Below are 20973 nucleotides of genomic sequence, written 5' to 3'. Positions count from 1 at the left end.
CCTGAGCATGCTGGGGGGATGGGACTCACCCATGGGAGGATGCCCAGGGGCCTTCGGGGCTGGAACCTGCCTCTGCCCCACCTCTCCCCGACCCCTGGGCTTCCAGAGCCCTGGAGAGTATCCTCTCCCCTTCCCAGCAGCCTCTAAGCCTGCCTCCCCCCCCCCCCCCCGCCCCCGATGGAACTAGAAGTCCCCTTTGTCCCCAGGAGCCCTCAGGAGAACATATGGGGAAGGAAGGGACAGAGGGAGAGTCCTAGGCCTCAGACAGGGGAGCCATCTTGGGGCTGGAAGAGCGGGTACTGTCCGGGAAGGCCAGGGGTTACACAACCCAGCTCTTGGAGACTGAGGATGCCCTTCCCCCTTGGGGACAGAAGCCACAGGCTCGACCTCCTGGCATCCCCCTGAAAGGACTTTCAGGTACATGTGCTCCTGGCAGATCTGGGGTCCCCAAAGCATCCTGGATAGGCACTAGCTGGTCTTCTGCTTCTGGAGCCGTGGTTGGGGGTACAGAGGGCACTCGGGCCAGCCAGGACGTCTCTAGAGCAATACCAGGAACACCTGCTCCAGGCCTGGAGTTCAGGGAGGAAGCTGGGGTCTGAAGCAGCCCTGCAGATGCCCCCATAGCAAACTTCCTTGGCGCAGGGCGCTCCCAGCTACGTGGGCTCTCTCCGGGCCCTGCAGCAACATGCAAGTCTCCAGCCTTGGGGCCACCGGTGTCAGGGCTCCCAGATTCTGCCAACAATGCCTTCAGAAGCCGCTGCAGGTATGGTCTAGAGACAGGAGTAGGGCTCCTACCATCGCTGGGGGGCTGGAACCCTGAAGCAGGAAAGATAAGAGGTTATGTCCCAGAATCCCAGAGGGAAGATACACCACCCCGCTGTAGAGCGCCCTGGCCATTTTCAGTCTTATCCACAGCTCGTTGGAGACAGCCTGCCACACCCCTGGCTCAGCCGCTGCTCAACACCTTCAAGACCCAAATTTTCAGCTCCCACTGAAAAACAAGGACCACAGAACCATCCCATCCCCTCCCCTCTTGGTCTCAGTCACCACCAGCAGGTCAGGCCACAGGGATCTTCCATGACCTTCCACCCCGAGCCCAAGCTGCGGACGGTCAACTCACCGGATAGCCGAGGGCTAATAGCACAGCAGCCCCCACTGTCCCGCCACCTCCTGGGGCCCTCTGTACTGAGCGACCCCCTGCCTCTCACCCCACATTTGAGGTCCCCTGCAAATTTCTCCTGCACTTGTAACCACCTCCATCACGGTCAGGCACATGCACTCAGCAGGACAGGGCCTCCTCGCTCTTCACGGCCACTCCTGGACCATGGCCCTAGAGTTTTATAAAACTCATCTTAAGCCCAAGTTATATCTGGCCAGGCCCCTCCATCCCCTCGGTGCTGCCTCTCACCCGTCACACCTGCCCATGCACCGAACGCTTCACAATGAGCCCAATCTTCCATCAACAGACACTGACCATATCAGGGCTGATCTGCTTCAACCAGCGGCTCTTCTCCCTCCTGGTCTCATTGACCTCACAACTCGCTCCCCCAGACGCGGGCAGTACCAGAAACTACCACTGCAGAAGTCTCCATTCCTGGCTGCCTACTCCTATACTTCGAAGCTCACTTGTTTAAATATCACAACTCTTCAGCTCCACCGAGCACATGGACCCCAAGGTCTTCCTGCTCTACCACCTCCCCGCTTCCAGACCACTCTCCGCACCCGACTTGGGCTCCACAGCCCTCACTGCAAGTACTCCTCAAGCACCTTCCCCTCTGTCACATCCGCCCACAAAATCCCAGTCCTGGAGAACCAAGTTGCCAACCTATGCTGCGCCTCCACCTGGCCACCAGCTGCCCCAGCACCACCCACAGCCCTATGGGGTGTCTCCAGCCAGTTCTTCTGCCACCTAGTCAGCAGCGTCGCACCTTTCCCTGCACATTCATCCCCTTCTCCCCAACATCTAGGCTAGTGACCTGTCATGCTTTGTGACCAAAGCCCTCAGAAGCCCATGCATCTGCACATCAAGATCCACGTGCAAAGTTAGGTCTGCTCCTGTCTTCCTTATTAGGTCCAAGGAATCTCAGACATTCTCAGAGACCTATCCACCAAGGGCAGCTCCTACCCAAATGTTCTAGATATTATTCCTTCTGCCCTCTAAATCCACCCTTTTTTCCGTCTCCATTAGGTCATTTCAGCATCCAAACATGCTTGAATGTCTACCATCATGATTAACCTCCTCTTGACCCACAGCCCCTTCCAACCACCTCCCAGTTCCATTCCTCATAGTAGTCCAACCTCTGGAATACCCACCCACAAAGCTCTTGCCACATCATCTATTCTTTTTAACTTAAAAAAAAAAAAGCATGTAATATTGGATATTATGTATAGGAAAGAATAGCCTAAGAAATGGTGCTAGAACTGGATAGTCACATGCAAAAGACTTAGGATTAAATCTTCATGACCTTGGATTAGGCAAAGGCTACTTAGATAGGACACCAAAAGCACAGTTAAAGGATAGAGAAGTTAGACCCCCATCGAAATTAAAAATGTTTGTATTCAAAGGACACCATCAACCCACAGAATGTGAGAAAATATTTCCAAATTACAAGTATGATAAGGGACATGTATCTAGAATACACAAAGAACTCTTACAACTCAGCAATAGAAAGACAACCCAAATGAAAAACCGGCAAAAGGATTTAAACACATTTCTCAAAGAGGATATATAGATGACCAATAAGCATATAAAGATATCATTAGGGAAATGCAAATCAAAACGACAATGAGATACCACTTCATACCCACTTAGGATGGATATAATCTGAAGAGTAGATAATAGCAAGCGTTGGCAAGGACATGGAGAAATTTGAACCTTCACACACTGCTCGTGGGAGTGAAAAATGATGCAGCCAATTTGGAAAACATAGCATTTAAATCTGGAGTTACCATAGGACCCAGGAATCTATTCCTAAGTATATATCCAAAGGAAAAGACATACATTTGCATAAAATCTTATATACAAACATCCATAGTAGCATTAATCATAATAGCCAAAAAGTAGAAATAACCCAAATATCTTTCAACTGATGAAGGAACAAAATGTCGTATATCCATACAATGGAGTGTCATTTGACAAGAATGAAGGACTCATACATGATACAATATGGATGAGCCCTCAAAACATTATGCTAAGTAAAAGAAGCCAGTCACAAAAGATCATGTATTGTAGGATTCCATTTACATGAAATTTCCAGAATAGGCAAACCTAGAGAGACGGAATGTAGATTGGCAGTCATCTAGAGCTGGGGTTAGGGGCACTCACATACAAGTGAAGGAGGTTGAGTGTCTTGTGTTTACTTCTCATTTGGTTTCTCCCGTGAGATGCTTGTTAGGTCTCTTGCCTGTTTTTCTACTTTGTACTTCCAGCTTTTTCTTATTATGTATATTATATATATATATTAACTATATAATATGTATTTTGGGTACAATTAGTTATGTGTTACAAAAGTTGTCTTCTGATTTGTAATTTGTATTTTCACTTTGCCTTTTGATTAGTAGTTATACTATAATAATTACATAATAGTTATTAATGTAGTTGGATTTGTGAATCTTTCCAGTTTTATGGTTTGCTTTGTGTCTTATTAAAGAAATCCTTACTTATCCCAAGGTCATGAAGGATTTTACTATTTTTTTTCCTAAAGTATTTTCTATTTATATGTAAGTCTTGTATATATCTGAAATGTATTTGTGCATGAGATGGGAATTTTTAATAGATAACTAGTTATCTTAGAGCCATTTAATGACTAGTCTATTCTTTCCCTAATGATCAGCAATGCCCCTTTATCAAGGCTCCACTTCTGAGTAGAATTCATTTATGGACTCTCCATTCTGTTTCAATGGGCAATTGTCTATCCTTGCACTAGTTCTATGCATTTAGACATTTTATATACATACATTTCATGTATGTATTTTGTATGGTATACATTTCTATACATTTCTATAAATATATTTTTAAACTATATATCTTGATATCTGCTAGGGCAAGTCCCACCATTTTAGTTTTCTTCAAGAGTATCTTGGCTATTGTTTGCCTTTTGTGTTTTGTTTCTTTTTAATAATTTTTTTAAAAGATTTTATTTGTCAGAAAGAGTGAGTGAGCACAAGCAGGGGAAGCGGCAGGCTGAGGGAGAAGCAGGCTCCCCGCTGAGCAAGGAGACCAATGTGGGGCTCGATCCCAAGACTCTGGGATCATGACCTGAGCCGAAGGCAGACGCTTAACCAACTGGGCCACCCAGGTGTCCCAACCCTTGTATTTTTATTTAAGTTTTAGAATCACCTTGTCAAGATTGCCAAAAAGCTTCTTGGGATTTTTAGTGGGAACTGATGGAATCTATAGATCAGAATTGACATTTTTACATTGTCTTCCTATTAATGAACAGGATACACCTCTCTATGTATTTAAGAATCTTTAATGATTTTAATAAAGGTTAATTTTCCATAGAACTTTTTATAGAACTTCTGTCAGACTGATTCCTTGGGACCTTATTATTGCTATTATAATGGGTTTTTTAAAATTACGTTTTCCAACTACTGATATAATCAATATAGAAATTTCTATACATCTTTTAAAATTCTTATTGCTGGGGCACCTAGGTGGCTCGGTCAATTAAGCATCCCATTCTTGGTTTCGGCTCAGGTCATGATCTCAGGGTCATGGTATTGAGCCCCACCTCAGGCTCAGGGGGAAGTCCGCCTGAGATTCTCTCCCCTCCTGCTCCTCCTCCCAAAATAAATCTTTAAAGAATAAGATAAAATTCTAATTGCTTCCAATAATTTAATAGGTTTTGTTGCTTTCAGTGTAGATAATCGTCATCTATGAGTAGTGACAGTTTTTGCCTCCTTCCCAATCCTCAGAGTTTTCATTATTTCTCTTGCTGTACTGCAATGCCCAAGATCTTCACTACAGCATTGAACAGATGAGACAATAGTGGAAAAACATGTTTTGGTCCTGATTTTAGTGCTTTTACATTAAACATGATTTTTGCTCTGGGTTTTTGGTAGATACCCATGTTAAGGTTAAGAAAGTGACCTCTATTCCTGTTTACTAAGTTTTTAATCATAAGTGAGAATTTTCAAATGCTTTTTCTACATCTCTTGTGGAAAACCCTTGATGATTTCGCCCTGCTCACCCCTGCAACCTCAGTCCTTCCACTTCACCCTCATGGACACCACCCTCAACATAGAAACCTGCTCCAGATTCCTCAGATCACTCTGCCCCTTGTCACTTACCTCCCCCACGGGGGCCTTGGCCACTTGGACTGCAGTCATAGAGCCTGAGGACCCGTGTGATGTCCGAGGTACTCAGGTTCCATCGCTGGCCAATGTGAACACTGGGAGCCCAGATCGGTGTGATGGTGGGCAGCCCACGGCGGCTGAAGGCAAACCTGAAACCCAGCAAGTGGGGACCTGAGTCCAGATCACAATGGGGGCTGGAGGGGCAGTGAAGAAGGGAGAAAGGAAAGGGGGTCCTCACCTCCCATAGTGCATCACTGATGAGTAGTCATAGGGCACCAGCATGTTGCTGCTCCGAGATTTGATGAAGTTGATTTCAAAGCCTGGGGGTGGCGGGGCGGGGCGAGGAACAACCACAAAACTTGGTGATGGGAAAGAGGGTGGGGGAGTGAGGGGTCGGGTGATAGGGGCCTTCCAGCCACTTGTAACCTATGTGAGCTGAAGGATCCAAAACTATAGCCAGATGTGCCCCACCACCACCAGTCCCTGGTCCCCACCTCCTTGGTGCCTTCTCTGCCTACTCCTCCCCTCCCCAGGAGGGGTCCAGACCTGCACTAGCTGATGTGGAAGCACAGGGACCTCATGACTTCCTAAAGAGCGCCCTCCACTTCTAGCCCTGCTCAAGCTCACCCGATGCAACTATCTTTGTAGAACCTACACTTTTCCACGGAGTCGCATACCACTCCGTGTCTTCAATACCCTTACCCAAGAGATGGAGTACCTACCCTTCAACCCAGCTTTAGAGACCCACTAGCCTATCAGCTGCTGTTGAACTCCCATTCCCCAGCAGCAAGCCACCTTGTTCTTTCTGCCTTGGGCCGGCGCACCCACACCCCAGGTTTGAGTCCAGCATTTTCCCACTGGCCAGAGCACCCACTTTTCCCCGTCACTGCCATACCTGCCTCTACAGAGTTCTTCTTCCTTTTAAAAACCCTTAAGATATTAAAATAGTTTTGAACAGACAATACATTCATCTGGTTCAAAAGTCAAACAATGTTGAGATGTATAATAAGCCTCCCACTCCATCCCCCTTCTGAGGTCCTGCCTCCCCATCCCCAGTTCATTACTGTCATTAGTTTGTATATCTTAGCAGTTTGTTCTACACATAATACAAATATATTCTCATTTTTCTTCATTCTTAATAAATGGGAAAAATTACTTAAGAAAACCACTTGAGTTTGAGTGCTGTTGGTTTTTTAATTCATTAATTCCTGTCTTTAACTTCATTAATTCCCTCCTGCTTTCCTTTTTCTTAATTTGGATTGAAATGCTTAATTTTTTCTATTTTTATTGATAGAAGTATTTAAGTCTACACATTTTCCCTGAGCATTGCTTTAGCGGAGAACCATCAGTTCTAGTGTGTTGGGTTTTTGTTTTTGTTTTTCTAAGAATTCCTGCAATTCTTTAACCCTGGAGCTAAAAGAAAGGATTATTATCGTTGTTTTTTTAAACTTTAATTTCTAAGTAGAAGTTTTGGGTTTTGTTATTTTTATTTTATATCATGATCAAAACATTTAAATTAACGTTTTCAAATTTGAAGTTTTTCTATCATATGGTAAGTTTTCCCAAGTATTCCATGAGCACTTGGAAGGATTAAAGTCTCTATTTTCAGGGTATAGTCACTATCATCACCCCCTTCCTTAGGCTAATCTCAGATCTCAAACTCCATCCCTTGTCTCATTATAAGGTGCTACCTAAGTGCCCCCCCCCTCCCACGGCACCCTTTCTCCGGGGCTCCGTGCATGCTGGTCTCTTGAGTACCCTCCCCCACCCATTTTACCTGGCTCACCCCACAACAGCAGTGGAGGTGCTCCCACCAGAAGCTCTCTGCTTACAGGAAGCCTTCCAACACTTCCCCTTACCCCCACATTCCCCCAGACCAAATTCCTGATCATGTATCTGCCCCACTTCCATCCCTCATGAAGCAGTGGCCTCTGCTCTTCTCACCTCCTGACTCAAGCTGTGTGCCCCCCCCCCCCCCCCCCCCCCAGCGGGGGCCCCCCCCCTTCCCCCCCCCCGCCCCCCCCCCCGGCCCCCCCCCCCCCCACCGCCACAAGCGAGGGATCCCACCATTCCTGAGATCAGATGCCCACCACTCAGCCCCACACCCAGCACACAGCTCCTGCTCGGAGGAACAGCCTCGGCTCTACCACTGCCACCTTTTGGGACATGGTCTCCCCAGGCTTCCTCTGTCCCATATGCCCATTGGTACCCAGCTCATAAGGACTGAGCCCCTGCAGGCTGTCCTCAGCCTCCTGCATCAGACACTTGGCATGCACAGCCCACTACTTCCAGGGCTTCGGTCTTGGCTCCACCTGTGCACCTGGAACACAGCCCCCTGCCCCAACCCCACCCAGCAGTGTCTGGCACAGGAAGGACCCCATGAACAAGGGTCCATCCTCAGGTACCTGGCTGTGTTCATGAGAAAAAAAGGAGACACAAAGCAAATAGTGATGCCCTAGCTCAGGCAGGAGTACGGGCAGGCAGATGGAAGGCTGGGAGCCCAGAGCGGTAGTATTGGGACCACCTCCCGGTCTCAAAGAGAACCAGGAGCCCCACCTTCCCCACAGTAGACAGGCAGATGGTGGGGAAGATGGATAAGCTCTTCTAAGTGGCAGGCAACTCCGGCCCTGGCCATTGGCTTCTCACGCCAGGACCCCCAGGCCTGGCCTGTGCTGTGCGTGACTTGGCTTACCTGGGAGGACCTCATTCCAGTGGATACGAATATAGCGGTCCCGATCAGCCCGTGAGTGCTCATGCCAGAAGCCCAGCACATGCATGAGCTCATGCAGGACAATGCCTGGGCCTTTCCGGAGACAGGTAGGTGCCAGGGACACCACCTGCATCCCTCCACTGCGTCCCACGCTGGAGAAACACCTGCAGGGCCAGGAGAGAGTACTGGGTAGGTACCAGCCCAGAGATCCGGAGCAGACCCAGGTCCCCTTCCCCTTCCTCTCCCAGGTCCTGGGATGAATGAGCACCAACAGGTAGTCCCCATCCTAGATTCTAGTCCCAGGCTTGCTGTTCTCAAGTCCCTTCACTGCCTGGCCATCTGTGAAATGGGTACACTGAATTCCCATTCCCAGCCTGGGGTACAAGGAGGACTGAGGGATGGAGAGGAGCACCGATAATGGAAGCAGCTCGTGGAGTGAACGTCCCCATGCAGGGGTCCCCGAGTCAATGCTTTCACACATGATCTTCAGTCCCCAACAAGCTAGGAAGTGGGTACCTCCAGCATCCCCATTTCAGATGCTCTTGCCCGGTGTCAGGTGGTTCCTACACTGTGGAACCTGGATCGGAGGCCAGGTGGGCCCCACAGAAGCCGCACCTGTTCCCCAGACCATGAAGTCTCCGCAGAGCAGGGTTTTGTGAGGAGAGTCAAGCACCTCCTGCCCCTCCTTCTCCACCTTCCGCCCTGAGTATCTGTACCAAAACCCAGCAAACCACTCAGTGGGCAGGGCGGCTTTGGACCTGGGAAGCCAGGCCTCGAGACAGGTTTTAGACGAGGTCTTGGTTAAGTCCTGGCTGAACTCCGAAGAACGCGGAGGAAGCCCCCCCACCAATGGACACACGGACACCCCCAGGAGCACGTACCCAGACATGGGAATGATGGAAATGAAGTCCCTCTGGCCCTGGTAGGCGACAAACCTGATGCACGTGAGGCGCTCAAATTCGGCAAATGCCTTCAGGAGGACCTCGCGGCTGCGTTTATCTGGGGGAGGCGACACCGCGGCTGAACCTCCAGCAGAGACCCCAGAGCCCTCGTGACCCCTCGCAAGTCTGCATGCAGGGTGGGAACGGAGCTTCCAAGCACTCTTCCAAAATGGAAAGGTCAAGAAAGGGCAGCCTGAGTGTCGCGGGGAGGGGAAGCTGGGTCCCAGACAGGCCCTGGCTGTGCAACCTTGGGTAGGTCCCTGTCCTCTGGGCCAGTCGGCCTTGAAATGGAGCAGACAGTCCTTCTATGTACCCCTATTAGCTCTTCCGGGCTTTTAGCCCTCCCAGCTCCCGAGGCCCTCAGGAACAAAGGCTTCTCGGGGAAGGGTTCTTTGGTGGTGAGGGCGAGTAGAGGCAGAGGGAAGAACCCCAGCAGAGCCCAGGCTACACAAGGCATAAGGCTGAGGCCACAGGGAGGCCCACAGCTCCCAGGACGGAGTGCACACGCTCACTCACCGTACTTGCTGGAGAGCAGGAAGGGGACCTCCACAAACCCCCCATTCTTAGGCCACTTGTTGCTGCTCGCTGAGAACAGCCGGAAGGGACTCTGAGGAGAGAGGGCAGTTCAGGGACCGCTGGGGACCCAGGTCAGCCAAGCTTCTTGCCCCCAGAGGTGCCGTGTCTCAGGCCCCAAGAACCCGAAAGACGGGAGAAGCAGGACGCAGGCATAGGAGGGTAGGGACAGAGGGATGGGACATCCGGGGGCCTGCTAGGTGAGTTACGATATACAACACGACCCTTTGTCCTACAGAACAGAACTGTAACCTATTCCGTCAAGCGGAATAAAACCTGACACTTGTTCCTGAGGAGGCTGATGAAGAGTGCCAGCTCCCCAGGGTGGCCCCATTTAGAAAGGCTGAGCTCCAGCCACAGCCCCATCCTTCCTGAAACCCAGCAGTCAGCCGAGCATCCCTGAACGTCCACAGAAAGATGAGGCAGGGTCCTTCTCAGGCTGATGTTAAGGCAACTTCCCTGGCCTTAGCAACTCCTTTTTCCACTCTTGTGCCAACCAAAACCCTACGAGGCATAGGCTCCATGGCACCCTGGCCGGTCCTGCCCCACTGGCTACCACAGGTTTTACTGGATTCGCGCTTCCCCCCTGTCCTCACTGGGTGACCAGGAACAGGGGCCTCGCCCCACCCACCAGCCCCAGCCTTTGGCTCTGCAGCCCAGCCTCATGTTGCACTAATGGTGGGCAGCCTCCAACCAGCAAAACCGTCTTGCTCTCACCAGGTCACTGTCCTGTTCAGGAGGACACCTCTACCACCCAGTCCCTAAGAAGATGGCCTTGCTCTCCTGAACACCGAGCATCCTCTTCTCCCCAGCAAGTCACCCCAGTTCCCACCCAGCCTTCTCCTTTTCTGACTCCACCCCTCCCTTCCTACCAGGATGGGGTCCCAGACCATGGCTACCACCCCTGGGGTTCCCCACCACCACTTCCCTACAGCCCCACCAGCCCCTCTGCTGTTCTGTGCTCATCTCTTCCTTCATTCCAGTACTTTCTGAGCACCTCCCCTGGGCAGAGCACCTCCCCTGGGCAGAGCACCTCCCCTGGGCAGAGCACCAAGATGGACCTTGAAGGCTCAAACCCCCTCCTTCAGGAAGGCCTCCCAGGCTGACTGCTGTTACCACCGCAGAGGTTACCTTCCCTCCCATTCAGTCTGGCTGATTCCTACTAGAGCATTCACTGTGACTTTAGCAAGAAAGGGTATCTATCAAGCTATGAGCAACAGATTTTGGATCCCTCACGTATCACGCCCCCATGACACCGGAGGCTGGGCTCAAAGGCCTCTAACGCTATCTGTGAAGTTATTCACACCCATGTGTGTACATGCTCACACTCACTGGCCGAAGGATATCCCCCTCCAGGAGGAAGCTGCTCTCCGGGGTTTCCTCTGGGATGAGCCCTGGGAAGAAGGGAGGGATGTGGATGACCCCAGGCCCTCCCTCCACCCAGAATCCAGACTCTAGGGACAGGCCCAGCAGCCACCCCAGAGTCTGGCCTTCCTGACTCTGAAGGTGGAGCTTCCCTGGACCCTGAGGCTGTGTGACCTCAGGCAAGTCACACAGTCCCTCTGAGTCTCTAGTCTACAAACATGCATGATGGATCTCAGCCCAATCACATCTCTCCCTTGTTAGAACACAGTCCATGGCTCCCCCAGCCCACGCAAATCCAGGCCCAACTCCTTCCTCTCTGCTAATCAGGAGCAGCCATTTCTTCAGCTGTCCCCTATGTCATCCCCCTCTCCAACCCAGGCCACACTCTTTCCTGTGAGCCCCAGCACGCCTGAGTGGGAGCAGGGCCATGTGCCACCTTTCGGTGACTGTGACTGGTCTGGAGGGAGCTAGAACCTAGAATCTGAGGCTTCCCCGGGATTTTTTTTTTTAGCTGCCATAGAGGTTACTTAGCCAGGGCTGCGGAAGGCCCATTGGCTACCTGAGATGCCCTTTACTGGGAAGGACACGCCATCCCCAGCTGCCGGGAATGTTGGCTGCTAAGGTCTCACAGCTGAAGGCCCTTGGCCAGGGATGGCTGGGAAGCTACCCAGGCCACACTCCAACATGCCCTGGGCTCTCCTGGAGCCTCATCCCCCATCTGTGTGATAGTCAGGGCCCTCGCAGTGACAAGTGACCAATTCCAGCTCGCACCACCATAGAAGGAAGGTGTCTGGCTCCGGTGAGCCTGTCTCTGCTTCTCTCTCCAGGCTCGGTTTCTGCCAGGGCAGGCAGCCGTTCTGCCCAGCCTCCTCACCAAGAGGTCAGCCCTACGAGGAGTCCTGGAAGAGGGTCTGGCCCTGAGGCACATTAGGTTGGGTTCCCTAGACGCAGAGCCTGAGCTGGGGAGGCACCTGCAAGTGATTTATTGAGGGGGCACTGGGGAAGACCCAGGCTCTGCTGGAGTGCAGCCTCAACCTGACCCCACAGGAGCTCTGGACCCCAACCGGCACCACACACTTGTCCCACACTGAGGCAGGGGGCTGCCCCATGGCCCCTACGAGTCACTGTGGGCCACCCTGGGCAGGGGAGGGAGTAGCTTCCCAGCCATCCCTGGCCAAGGGCCTTCAGCTGTGAGACCTTAGCAGCCAACATTCCCAGCAGCTGGGGATGGCGTGTCCTTCCCAGTAAAGGGCATCTCAGGTAGCCAGTGGGCCTCCAGCAGCCCTAGCTAAGTAGCCTCTATGGCAACTGAAAAAAAAAAAAAATCAATCCCGGGGAAGCCTCAGATTCTAGGTTCTAGCTCCCTCCGGACCAGTCGCCGAAAGGTGGCACACGGCCCTGCTCCCGCTCAGCCATGCTGGGGCTCCCAGGAAAGAGGAGCATGACCACACGGTCACTGGGAGGTTCTCATCCCCCCAGGCAGTCACCCTGTTCCCCGAACACTTCAGCTCCAACCTCCAAAATCCAGACTTTTTTCCCCCCCAGCAGCTTCACCCTGGGCTATCTCTATGTTCTTTCTTCAGCGGAGATCCCCAGACAGGGAGGCGTGAGGCCTCATGCGGCTTTGGCTTTGCCCCCCAGCGCACGCCCTCACACCTGCAGACCATCCTGCCCCAGGTGGCTGCCATCTCAAACCCCCACTAATGACTTCGCTCAACACTAGCTGGAGCACCCCAAAGACCCGTACTTTTATGAGGACATTTTTTAAAAACCTATGCTTTTCTACCTTCCTATAAAATGACAATCCAGTACAGAAGATACAGAAATAGAGACTTTTTAAAAAGTTACCCATAGAACTAGGAACTGCTGCTCATCCAGAGCCCAGTGAGCTGGCACCTATTTAGCTCGTTCGCTCGGCTGCGTGTTCAGCATGGTCTTCACCACAGCACATGGACCACTTCAGAGCCCCTCTACCCCACAAGACGATGCCATGCCCTCACCTTGGTTAATCGCAGGGATGTCCTTGTCCCAGGACGTCTGGGTCTCCTCAGGGTTGAGGCCCTCTGAGAAGCTGGTTCCACAGGCTTCGGGGGAGCTGCAGGCTGAGGGTGCTCCTAGGATCAAACCTGGCCCAGACAGGTGCATACCCATGATGCCCGAAGCGCCCTCATTGGTGAGAGAGGACAATAGCACATGGGAGTGGGGGGTAGGGGGTCAGACAGCCAGAGCCAGGCCCTTCACGGAAAGCAGGCCTCCAGAAAGTAGTCCTGGAAGACCTCCTGGCCTTCCCTCAGTCCCAGCTGGTGACAATAGCTAGACAACCTTGAGGAAGGAGCTCCTTTAAGGGGACCAACACTGGGCTCTGAGTATCTGTGGGTATGAGGTAGGGGAGGGAGCAGAAGAGAGGCGGGGACAGACCTCAGACACCCACACTGAAGGCAGTGCGGGCTAGCCTGGACCCTGCCCCATGCCTCCCTTCTCAGCCCAGACCTCTGGAAAATGGACTCAGACTGGGCAAGCCTGGCACGCAAGCAGAACAGGGACGTCTGCTACCTGCACCTGCTACCTCCTGCCAGGCAGGCCCTCTGCGTTCAGGGTCTTCAGGAGGCCTTCCCTTGGCACCCCTCGGAACGGGTTTCTGGGAGCATCCCTGGAGAGCCCGTTTTCTGAGCTATTCAGATCAGCTCGGATCCCTGCAGGCTCTGGCCACACCCTTCTCGCCTCTACCCGCACTCTGTGGCTGGAGCCAAAACTCGAGAAGAGAAGGGCGAGGCAGCCCACTTACCTGGCATGGAGAGTAGACCAAGCACCCACGGCCAGAGGCCTCCCATGTTCACGCGGTCTGTGGGGGGCCCCACTGGCCCCACAGCAAGCAGGAGCCCAAACACCCGCAAGGACAAGCCCGCCTAATAGCAGACCTAACGCCAGTCCCCGCCCCCACCCAGCCCTTAAATAGCGACTTCTCCAGCCCCCACCTGCAGCCCCACCCCAACCAACCTCACTTGCAGCCCCGCCTCCATCAACACCACCTGCAGCCCTGCCCGCTCCCACCTGTGCTCCCCGCCCCCACCCCCCCCAGCCCAGGCCGGAGCCTTCAGGACCCAGGTCAAATCCTTCTCAGCCTGGCTGAAGTGGGGGAAAAGGTGAGAAGCCAGGCACCAAGCACCCTGCAGGGAGGGAGGGTACCACTGGGGAGGGTGCCTCTTCTGAGGTCCCCTCTCACCACCAGGGGGCAGGGAAACATCACAGAAGGGTGCTAAGGTGGGTGGGGGGCGGGGAGGGGGGAGTGGGCAGGGGACCTCGTTCTCCAACAGGGGAAGACCCCTTTCCTGCCACGCCCCGCCCTGTGCTCACACCTGGGAAAAGCTGCCCGAGACCCTGAGGCACCCCCAGCCTATCTGTGGAAGAAGGAAAAGGTCACTAATTTTTATAAGTGTTTATATACATAGAGGAAAGTGGACAATCACAAGTGCAGGGATCCGGAAAAGTTTACACACTGAACGCCCGGCGTAACCAGCACCCCAGAGAAGCCTGCCATGTAGATGGGGGAGCTTTTGGATACCTGGACTCTTGCATGCCCCATGCCTCCCTTCTCACCCTGCTCCTGTCATCCCCACAACAGCCGTGCAAAATCGGCATTTATCCCCATTTCACAGATCCAGAAACTAAAGCTCCTTACCCATATTCCTCCTCTTCTATGCTCCTGGGCCTCTCGAGATGCCCATTCTCAGAGTTTGGTCACCAGGGGGCCCACCTGGATTTAAATCCTGGAGGTGAAGGATTTGGGGACCTCCCCCACCAATGCCCAGTGAAGGGAAGTGACAGAGCTGAGGCAAGGTCACCAGCTACTGTCCACACGTGCTTCTCAGCATCCTGCCATGCCTGGAATCCAACATCTCTCAAAAGATACCAGTCAGAACCACGGGGAGAACAGACAGATGCCCCTGCCGCCCAGGCCGGGTATTAGTGTATGTAAACATGCATGGACTGGCCACATCCGATGAGAGCTGGCTAAAATCATCCTAATAATCACCCTGCTTGGATAGAGAAACAGATTCTTAGTTAAGAAATGCAGTTTGAGGGGCGCCTGCGTGGCTCAGTCGTTAAGCGTCTGCCTTCGGCTCAGGTCATGATCCCAGGGTCCTGGGATCGAGCCCCGCATCGGGCTCCCTGCTTGGCGGGAAGCCTGCTTCTCCCTCTGCCACTCCCCCTGCTTGTGTTCCTTCTCTCACTTTGTCTCTCTCCGTCAAATAAATAAATAAAATCTTAAAAAAAAGAAAAAGAAATGCAGTTTGACTTGAGGACATTATGCGAAGCAAAATAAGCCCTTCACAACAGGGCAAATACTGTATGATTCCACTTATAGGAGGTACATAGTCAGATTCAGAAACAGGAAGTAGAATGGTGGTTGCCAGGGCCTAGGGGAAAGGGGGTATAGGGAGTTGTTGTTTAATGGGCACAGAGTTGCAGTTCTGCGAAATGGAAAAGTTCTGGAGATCTTGAATATGCTTAACATTACTGTACACTTAAAAATAGTAAAGATGGGGCGCCTGGGTGGCTCCGTTGGTTAAGCGACTGCCTTCGGCTCAGGTCATGATCCTGGAGTCCCAGGATCGAGTCCCGCATCAGGCTCCCTGCTCAGCAGGGAGTCTGCTTCTCCCTCTGACCCTCCTCCCTCTCATGCTCTCTGTCTCTCATTCTCTCTCTCACAAATAAATAAAATCTTAAAAAAAAAAAAAAAAAAGAAGTTTTAAAAAAAAATAGTAAAGATGATGGGGCACCTGGGTGGCTCAGTCAGTTCAGTGTCCGACTCATGGTCTTAGCTCAGGTCTTGATCTCAGGGTCATGAGTTCAAGCCCTGTGTTGGGCCGCATGCTGGGCATGGAGACTACTTAAAACAAATAGTAAAGATGGTAAATTTTATGTTATACAGTAGTCCCCCTTTATCCACATGGAATACATCCCAGGACGCCCAGTGGATGCCTGAAACTGTGGTTGATACCAAACCCTATTTTTTCCTATACATAATATCTATGAGAACATTTAATTTACAAGTTAGGCACAGTAAGAGATTAACAACTAATAAATGCTGTAATTAAAGTTATGTGAATAGGGTCTCTCTCTCTCTCAAAATACCTGATTGTACTGAATTTGCCCTTCTTGTGAGGATGTGAGATAAAATGCCTACGTGATGAGATGAAACGAGGTGCTAGATGTCGACACTGTGACAGAGCGTTAGGCTACTATTGACCTTCCAGCAATACATCAGAAGGAGGATCATCTGCTTCCAGACCACGGTTGACCATGGGCAACTAAAACCACAGAAAGCAAAACCTTGGATAAGGAGGGACTTGCTGTATATTTTTAACCATGATTTAAATTTATTTAAAAGATTTATTTATTTTAGAGAGAGAGCGTGAGTAGGGGTGGGGGGTGGGGAGGGGCGCAGAGAGAGAATCCTCAAGCAGACCCCCTGCTGAGCACGGAGCCCAACTCAGGGCTCATCCCAGGACCCTGAGATCATGACTTGAGTCAAAATCAAGAGCGGGCTCCTCAACAAACTGAGTCACCCAGGAGCCCCACAATTTAAAATTTTTAAAGAAATAAATAAGAAGGAAGGAGAGAGACAGAAAGGGGCACCTGGGTGGCTCAGTTGGTTAAGCAATGGATCTATTTCAGCCCAGGTTATGATCTCGGGGTGGTGAGAGTGAGCCCGGCGTGGGGCTGCACGTGGACTCTGCTTGAGATTCTCTCTCTCCCTCTGCCCCTCCCCCCACTTGCACACTCTCTCTCTCTCTCAAAAAAAAGAAACAAACTTAAAAACACAGGTAGGGGAAGCTGGACAGGGAGGGTGGGTGGAAGGGATGGGGTAGGGCTGAGGGTGGGATGGGCAGGGGCCTCAGCCACCAGTCCTGCTGTTTGTGAGGTAGGACCGTGTGCTGGGAAGGCCCCCGTGACTCAGAGCCCCAGCTGCCCTCCACTCCTACCCCAAGCTAAGTGTTGTTGGCAGGTCCAAACGGAAGCCCACTCAGAGCCTAAGAAAGCCTTGATCGCAAGCCCAGCTCTGCTCAGTTCCGACCAGGGAGCGCCTCACCCACCCCCAGACAGCAGAGGGAACAAGGCACGGGGCAGGCTGCTCGTCCTTCACCAGGCCTGTTGGAATGAATGCTGACCTGTGCCAGATTCCTGGCACCGAGGGCAGAGCAGACCACAGGCCCTGCCCTCAGGAGCATGGTTGAGACGCACAGCTACACACCTGAGAACCTTCTCCTCACGGGCATTCAGTAGCTAGCATTTCCTGAGCACCTACTACGTGTAGGTGCTGGGCTAAGCCTCTTAAATGAATTGACTCGCGCCATTCTCCATACCATGCTAACTGGCAGGGGCTAGTGACAAAACCCCATTTTACAGACAAGGGAACTGAAATACAGGGAGCAAAACTGGCCTCCTAGCCATCAAACTCCACCCCTGAGGCGTACCCTGCCAGGCAGGCAGAATGCCATGAGGAAGAGCCAGCATTCTGCAGGGGGGACCCTTGAGCTGAGTTTGGAAGGACGAAGAGTTAGCCAGGCGAGGCTCCCAGTGGCCAGGAGCGGAGGCTGCATGAAGCGGGGGGAGCTGTCCAAGAGCTGACCTCAAGGGCCTCCGCACCCCTGCTCCCAGGCAAATCACAGCGCCTGTTTCCGGCAGCCTCCGCATGCACCCCTTCACTCTGGCTGCGGCTGGGCCCGTGACTCACGCCCCCCACCCCCGGACGGCATAGTCCTGAGCCAGGCAAGTAATCAATATTCAATCAAGACATGCTAGGTGGGTGGGTGTAAAGAGCAACTAAGCCCATCCCTGGTGACGTGTTCTCTGCACTGGACACGAGGCCACATGGCTTCTGGGGACAAGAAGGAACTCTGGAACAGAGGCTGCCATGAGCCCCAGCACAAACGGGCATCCCGAGGCCTGGAGGCCCTGCCTGGGGATGCGAGAGGAGAGGGGAGAGGCTGTGTTGCCCTACTGTGGGGAAAAGGAGGCCTGGCCTAGCACACGCCCGCTCGGCCACTGGAAGAGCCACACACACAGGCACATGCACAGATACCTTCAGGCACGCATGACACGCAGGTGTGTGCAAGCTGAGAACACCAGACACCCACAGCCGCGGGAACAGCCACGTACCTAGGTGCACACACGTACATATCCATCCGTGTTCCAAAAAGGAAGTGGGGTCTGAGCCATGGACATAGGCTTCTCCCCACAGGGCCCAAAGCCAGTAACAGGAATGAGGTTTGGAGACAGCCTCCCAGAAACCACCTCTTTCAGCTCAGGAGACGGAAGGCTGCCCGGGCTAGGACACCGACACAGGGCGGCCAGGGCCGGGAGGGCCCCTCCTACGGGGGAGCTCACACGAGCACCTTCTTCCTTCCACACCTCAGGAACTGCCGCCCAAGGAAAGGGGAGGTCTGATGAGGAAACGGCTTGTGAGCATTTTCCCAGGCACTGACTTGAGACCAGACGCTTGAGACGTTGCTTTTTAAACAAAACAGTATTTTATTGACACATCCTCAATGTTCCATATAAATATAAAGTGCTAAGTTTCCAACCCCCACCCACAGGGCTGGGAGGAAGTGGGGGAGGGAGTGTTAAATGTCAGCTGAACACAAAAAACTTTCCAGCACCAATACAGGCGTGACATGCTCACACACACACACACATGCACGCACGTGCGCAAGACGCCCACACGCAACAGACGCGGCGCTCCCCAGGAGCACAAGGCGCAGGCTCCAGGCCTGTAGTGGACCACCCCCCAGACGGGGCTCCCGCTTGTCACAGCTTGTTCCTTGGAGCGCTCAGGCTGCCAAGGGCTTCAACATGTGGGAATCCACGGGTGTAGCGGTCCAGTTAGTTTCCGCCAGAAGACAGAGGGGGGAGGGGGAGCAGACATGCCCTCCATGCTGGTCCCCAGAAGAGGGCCAGCCCTCAAACCTAGCAGCAGAGCACCAGGTGAGAAAGTCCAGAGTTCCTGCACTCCTAGCACCACCACCTGGGGGCTTTTCAAACTTCGGAGAAGGGGCAGCTTTCCCTGACCTGGAGGGAATCAGTGCCCCCCGCCCCCACCGGGGGGCGGGGGCAGCCTGGTGCGGCCCTGCCTCAGTGACAGAGCACCTGAGTCTCAAACTGTAGCAGCTGCCCCATGAAACTGAAGTTGGGGGAGATGACTCCCCGGCGTTGCTTAACAAAGTCGAAGGCCTCGTCCAGCCTCACGCGGCGGCTCTGTATCAGGTAAGCCAGGCAGATGGTTGCCGAGCGCGAGATGCCCGCCTGGCAGTGAACCAGTACCCGGCCTCCACTGTTCTTCACCGAGTCTGCAAGGGACATGGGGAAAAGGGGGGTCAGGCACGAAGGGACGCAGGGGAGGTGACAGGCGCCCCAGGCCCCTCACCTGGGTGTCCCTTGGGCTCCCTGGGCTGAGGCCCCCCTCTTACCAATGAAGCTTATGGCCTCCTGGAACCAGGCACTGATCTCCACCATCTGGTTGTCCTCCACCGGGATGCTCTTGTAGCGGAAAAGGCCCTCAAAGTGGTTGGGGCAGCGGGAGACGTTGAGGACCGCGGTGATGCCACAAGCCCGCAGCCCCCGCAGGTCGGAGGAGTGGCTGCAGCTGCCCAGGAACAGGTAGGGCAAGATCTCCACAGGGCCGCCCTGCATGAGGGGGGGGGGAGAAACGGCAGAATGAGGAGGGGGTTTTGTCAGCGCCGCCCCAGGTCTTGAGCACCCGTGGGGGCAGACAGGGCCAGCTGGCCCCAGCAAGAGGAGCCCTCAGCCTGTCCTGACCAGGGTCACGCTCGGGAAATAGGACACAAGGGGACACACAGAGATACTCGCTCACAAATACACACCTCCCCGTCAAAGCCCCCAATACGCTGCAGGCACACACTGACAGAGCCCTCATGAGCAGCCCGCACCAGACACACAAAGATGTGCTCCCGTTGGCTGCGGGGACACACACACACACGTGAGTGCGGACATGGAGAGACTCCTCGAATCCACAAGTGGCAGCCCCCTTCCCCAGAGGTGCCTATCCCGCGAAAGAGGGGGGCGGGGGGGCCGAATAGTGAAAGGAGCTCGGATCTCAGCTCACCTGGTCGTAGAAGGGAGCCCGGGGGTCAGAGCGGCTGTTCTCGCCCCCAGCAGACGACATGGCCGGGGCGGGGGACTCGGAGCACAGATCGGGACAGCAGGCCTGGAAGCCATCGAAGCCGCCTGCAGGGAGGGCGAGGGGCGGTTAGAGGCTCGGCGGGTTTGGCGGGGTGGGTGGGAACGCGGGGGTCGGTGGGGTGGGGGTGGGGGGCCCGGCGCGGGCGGCGCTCACCTCGCAGGAAGCACACGGCCGTGGGCCCCGCGCGGGTCTCGGGCAGCAGCGCGGCGAGCAGCGCGTGTGCCGGGCCGTCGGCGGGGAGCTCGGCCACCGAGGCGCTGCCCTCGTCCAGCACCACTGCCCGGGCCAGCTCCCCGCGGGCCAGGCGCGCCCGGAGCGCGCGGTCCGGCAGCAGGCAGGCGAGGGCGGCGGCGGGCGGGCCGCGAGCGCGGCGCCGCAGCAGCGCGTTCCAGGGCACTGGCCGCGCGTGGCGCACGTGGCGCCGGCAGAAGGCCAGGAAGGGGCGGCAGTCGAGCAGCAGCGTGCGCTCGGCCTCCCGCGGCTCCCGCAGCAGCGCGCCCAGCGCCGCGCAGTCCAGCTCGCGCACCGCCTCCAGCCCCATAGCTCCGGCCCAGGCTCCGGCGGCCCCTCTCACTGCGCTTCTTCGTGCCCCGCCCCCCCTCCACCGCGCGCTCCCGGCTCTCGCGGCGGCCGCGCTGCCCGAAACGAGTGTTCTGGGCGCCCTGGGCGGCGCCGCGGCTTAAGTACCCGGGGGCCGGCCTCCCGGGTCACCATACAAGGGCAGCGCAGGAAGGCGCCGGCGCCGGCACCCGCCCCCGCGGCCTTCAGGGGCGCGAGCTGGGCCGGCCCCGGGGACGGGGCGGGCTGAGGGGGGAGGGTGAGCCGGGGGAGGAAGCGGAGACTAGCTCTTGAGGGAAAGGGTTTGCCGGGGTCAGTGGGGC

General features: G+C 54.3%; 2 protein-coding genes across 2 annotated transcripts; both read right to left on the bottom strand.

Annotated features, from left to right (window-relative positions):
* Positions 1-319: 319 nt before the first annotated feature.
* On the bottom strand, positions 320-13718 carry ASTL (astacin like metalloendopeptidase). Its single transcript, XM_021697714.1, has 9 exons — positions 13673-13718; positions 12888-13013; positions 10855-10916; positions 9466-9556; positions 8890-9007; positions 7991-8172; positions 5537-5618; positions 5293-5447; positions 320-816 (listed from the first exon to the last, which is right to left on the bottom strand). The coding sequence occupies exons 1-9, from the start codon at positions 13716-13718 to the stop codon at positions 320-322; spliced, it is 1359 nt and encodes a 452-aa protein (XP_021553389.1).
* A 4688-nt stretch (positions 13719-18406) lies between these two features.
* On the bottom strand, positions 18407-20633 carry DUSP2 (dual specificity phosphatase 2). The gene is made up of 4 exons (XM_021697654.1): positions 20246-20633; positions 20015-20136; positions 19359-19575; positions 18407-19238 (listed from the first exon to the last, which is right to left on the bottom strand). Exons 1-4 carry the CDS (start codon positions 20631-20633, stop codon positions 19024-19026), a joined length of 942 nt encoding a protein of 313 aa, XP_021553329.1. The 3' UTR covers positions 18407-19023.
* Positions 20634-20973: the final 340 nt, after the last annotated feature.

The sequence above is a fragment of the Neomonachus schauinslandi genome, chromosome 10, assembly GCF_002201575.2.
Source record: "Neomonachus schauinslandi chromosome 10, ASM220157v2, whole genome shotgun sequence".
NCBI classification, from domain to species: domain Eukaryota; kingdom Metazoa; phylum Chordata; class Mammalia; order Carnivora; family Phocidae; genus Neomonachus; species Neomonachus schauinslandi.
The sequence above is the reverse complement of the archived record's forward strand: the minus strand, read 5'-3'. Positions and strand labels throughout refer to the sequence as shown.